Source organism: Tetrao urogallus, assembly GCF_951394365.1.
Source record: "Tetrao urogallus genome assembly, chromosome: 1".
Lineage (NCBI taxonomy): Eukaryota > Metazoa > Chordata > Aves > Galliformes > Phasianidae > Tetrao > Tetrao urogallus.
In genome coordinates this window covers 1,797,801-1,801,339 of record NC_136813.1, presented here as the reverse complement: position 1 = coordinate 1,801,339, position 3,539 = coordinate 1,797,801, and the positions used below count along the sequence as shown (strand labels likewise).

The 3,539-nt window shown below is 56.2% G+C and overlaps 1 protein-coding gene across 1 annotated transcript in view; it reads right to left on the bottom strand.

Moving 5' to 3' along the window:
• The window catches only part of CHRDL2 (chordin like 2), a gene marked incomplete at both ends in the record, with an annotated part of 21,539 nt that extends 20,085 nt beyond the window's left edge, over nt 1-1,454 (bottom strand). The window contains one exon of the mRNA XM_079547710.1: nt 1,373-1,454. Within this exon, the coding sequence (XP_079403836.1) occupies nt 1,373-1,454 (82 nt within the window). The remainder of the gene's footprint in view (nt 1-1,372) is intronic.
• Between the last annotated feature and the right edge of the window lie 2,085 nt (nt 1,455-3,539).

Below are 3,539 nucleotides of genomic sequence, written 5' to 3'. Positions count from 1 at the left end.
TCTGACTTGCCATTGAAGCCCGAGCGTTTCTGCTTCTCACCTATTTTTAGCCAAGACACACTGTAGGTCTCTTGTCTGATGAGCCTGCTTGGAGCTAATTTATTCCTGCATTCATTTGTCCTAAGGGCTTGGCCTCGAGCAAAATGTGGGGCAGTGAGTGGCAGAGTGAATGGTGTCACCAAACCCCCTGTCCTTAGCTGTGCGGCTCCTGGAGCCCTTTGCACCATACTATGCAGTGGGCTCCAATCCTGTCCCCAAAACACACCTGGATCCTCTTGGGATCAAGGGCTATGGCTGGGTATTTTTGCTCACACTGTCCCAAATCATTGACTTGTGCCCAATTTAGGGGCTCTGCCAGCACCAGTGGGTGCCTCCGCCTCACCCAGCATCGATGTCACCCTCTGGGGATGTCTCCATCCCTCTCCTAATGTGGGCACCACAGCTAACACAGCAGAGCGTCAGACCCACATCCATGTGCAATATCAGATGCTGTGGGCTAAGCTCAGCGCTGCCAATAAACCCAGGGAAGGGAAAAGAGCCAAACTCACCTGGATTTTGCTCTCCAGGGCTGCACACAGCATTGGGAAGCAGAGATTGGAAATCTCACTATGTTTTGCCACGCACTCCTCATTCACATCCTGACCCCCAGCCCTCCCAACCCCTGGAACAAGCAACTCAGCGCTCATGTTTTGGGTTTGTGCTCCAGGAGGAAGATTCTTTGCTGGAGTCTAACGCAGCTCTGGCACCAAGCAGGTGATAAATCATTCCAGTGCAGCCACCAGCCCAGTGGAATTTCAATAGATTAAAGGGGAGAATAAACATAGGGTCATGATGGGTCCTAATTGTGCTGTCCCAGTGCCTCTCCCAAGCCAAACACAGCTCCTGGGTACCTTCAAGCTGCTGAGCAGACCTAACCACGTGCAGAACTTCCCTTCCCCATCCCACTCTGGGAGCAGGAGCAGGAGAGAGCAAGGGATGAGTGAGGAGTAAAGACCCCAGCTTTGCTTTGGGGGGAGTCATTTCCCCCAGTCTGCTCGTTCCTCCACCCATTCTCAGACGAACCCAGGTGGGATGGGATCTGTGCAGGCAACAAGGGCAGCAGTTCAGCTCCTTATCCTGTGCAATATCAAGCCCAAAGGAAGGGACTTTGAACTTACAGTCTATCGCCAAAAAGAGCTGGGGCCAGCAGCAGGTGGAGGGGCCACGGCCACATCCCCTCCGCCGGGTTTGGGAGCCCAGCCTGGCCCATCTTGCCCACCTCCCACGTTCCCAGCCCCGCCCTCAAAGCCCTCCGCTCCATCTCGGGGCGCAGACCCCCCCAGATGGGGAAACTGAGGCGCGGAGGGGAGCAGAGGCTCAGCCCCCTACTTACGAGCCCGTGCTCGGCTCTCGGAGGCGAAGAGCAGCAGCAGACACCGGAGGAGGAAAGCGAGGGGACCCGCGCCGGGGAGCATCTCAGCCCGGCGGTCGGTGCCCGGGGAGCTTCGGTCCCTGTTCTCGGTGGGTGCTGTGGTGTCACAGCCCGGCTGCTGCGGTGTAGCTAACCGATGTCCCGGTGCTGCTCCCGGTGCCGGTGCTCGGGGCTGTCCCGGTGTCAATGCTGGGGATACCCAGAGGGAAAGGTGATGCCCGGAGCACGGCGATGTCTCGGTATCGGTGATCGGAGGGTCTCGGTAGTGCCGGTATTTTGGGGATCCCGGTGCCGGTGCCCGATGGTACCGATGCCCGTGGAGGTCCCGGTGGTGCCGGTGCCCGTCGGGGTTCGCCTCGCTCCGATCAAAGGCGCCTCCTTTAGGGAGAGCGAAGAGTTTGTTTGTTGGTATTAAAGGCGGAGGTCTCGGGGGGGGGGGGGGGGGGGGGAGGTAGGAGGGGGGAGGACAGGAGGAGGGGGTGAGATCCGCAGGACGGCTTTTTTTATTATTATTAGATTCTCCCCCCCCCCCCCCCCCCCCCCTTCCTTTTTTTTTTTTTAGGGGTGTTTTAGGAAATTCCTTGGCGGCGGAGGGCGGAGGGGGGCGGGGGGGTGCGGAGCCACACGCTTAACCCCTGCATCCCTGCTGCCAGTTCCGAGCCCAGAGCGGGGCTGAACCCCCCCTGCCCCATCAGCCCCATTGCTGTGGGGTCCGTGCACGGAGCTGGGCTGCGTGGAGCCTCCCTGCTCCATATAAAGCCCATTGGAGAGGGGTCCATGCTAACAGTGGAGCTGCAGCCCCCTCTCCTGGGGCCTAACCGTAACCTTAACCCTAACTATAACCCTAACCCTGATCCCAACCCTAAACCTTAACCCTATCCCTATCTTTAACCACTAACCCTAAACCTAAAACCCTAACCCTTACTGCCCTCCTGGGGCCACCAAGGTGAGCAGAGACAACGAGCCCTGTGGCCACTCTGTGGCCAATTCCCATCCCAGTACTCCTCCAGGTGATGTGGCTCACATCAGCCCAGCAGCACCACATCCCATGGTCAGAATACCTCATCGAGACGGGTTCCTGCAGCTCCCTTACATCCCCAAGACCAGATTTTTCTTGCTTTTCTCTCTCTTACAGTATCCCAGCTTATGCTTGCAGAGGTACTTTGAGCAGGACACTTCCCAGCACCAGAAATTCAGTCTATACCAAGCTGAGCACCACCAGCTCTACGTCCCTGCATTGGGCAAGAAGTTCCAGACCTCATAGTGGCCCCGAGTTTCTCCCTTGCTGGGCTCCATCTCCTTCCTCATCTCCTGCTTCCCATGCCCCTAGTCAGGACAGACTTCCCCTAGTTTTGATCCTGAGCCAGTTTGTTATAGATTTTCATGGTCTTCATGCCCAGCACCAACCCACCCGAGATTGGCACTGACCCACAAGTGCCAACGTGTCCCCAAACCCCCAAATCCCATTCAGACTGGCCACGTTCCCCATTTACTTTGGAAGGGAAGGTGGTCACAAGGAAATTCTGCAACAAAAGCTCTTCTTCCCATCTCTCTTTGTCCCAGAAGCCCAACACCATCCCCTGTACTAAACCACAGCTGCAGGTGCCTATTTCCCAGAGCTGGCTGTGAGAATGGGAAATCTCCTTTGTAATAACAAACCTGTTTTAATTACAGCTTAAATCATCAGCTTTCATACTTCCCTTTCGAGCTTATGTGGACAAACCATGATGCATTCCTGCACCCTGGACACGGCTGGATGCATTTCTCTGGAAGAAGTTGGCAACCATGAACAGCAGCAAAGCAGACACAGAGGAATCCTCACCTCACCTCCACTCTCCCATATGGGAATATTTGTGACCCTTGAAGAGCACGGAGCTGGAGGCAGAGGTGGGTGGCTGTAGGGATGGTCACAGGTCGACTTGTTTACGAAGGAGCTCTAAAAATAATATCACCTCACCACTCACTGCCTTCCCCTGTGGATTGTGAGCATGGTGCTGATGAAGGACCAGGAACACAGGAGCTGTAAGCCAGGCACCTTCTGTCTGGCACCGTCCGTCTGCAGGAAGCACAGTGCAGCTGCTGTTGGATTTCATGGCTGACCGGAGGAATCCTGACACGACCACACACC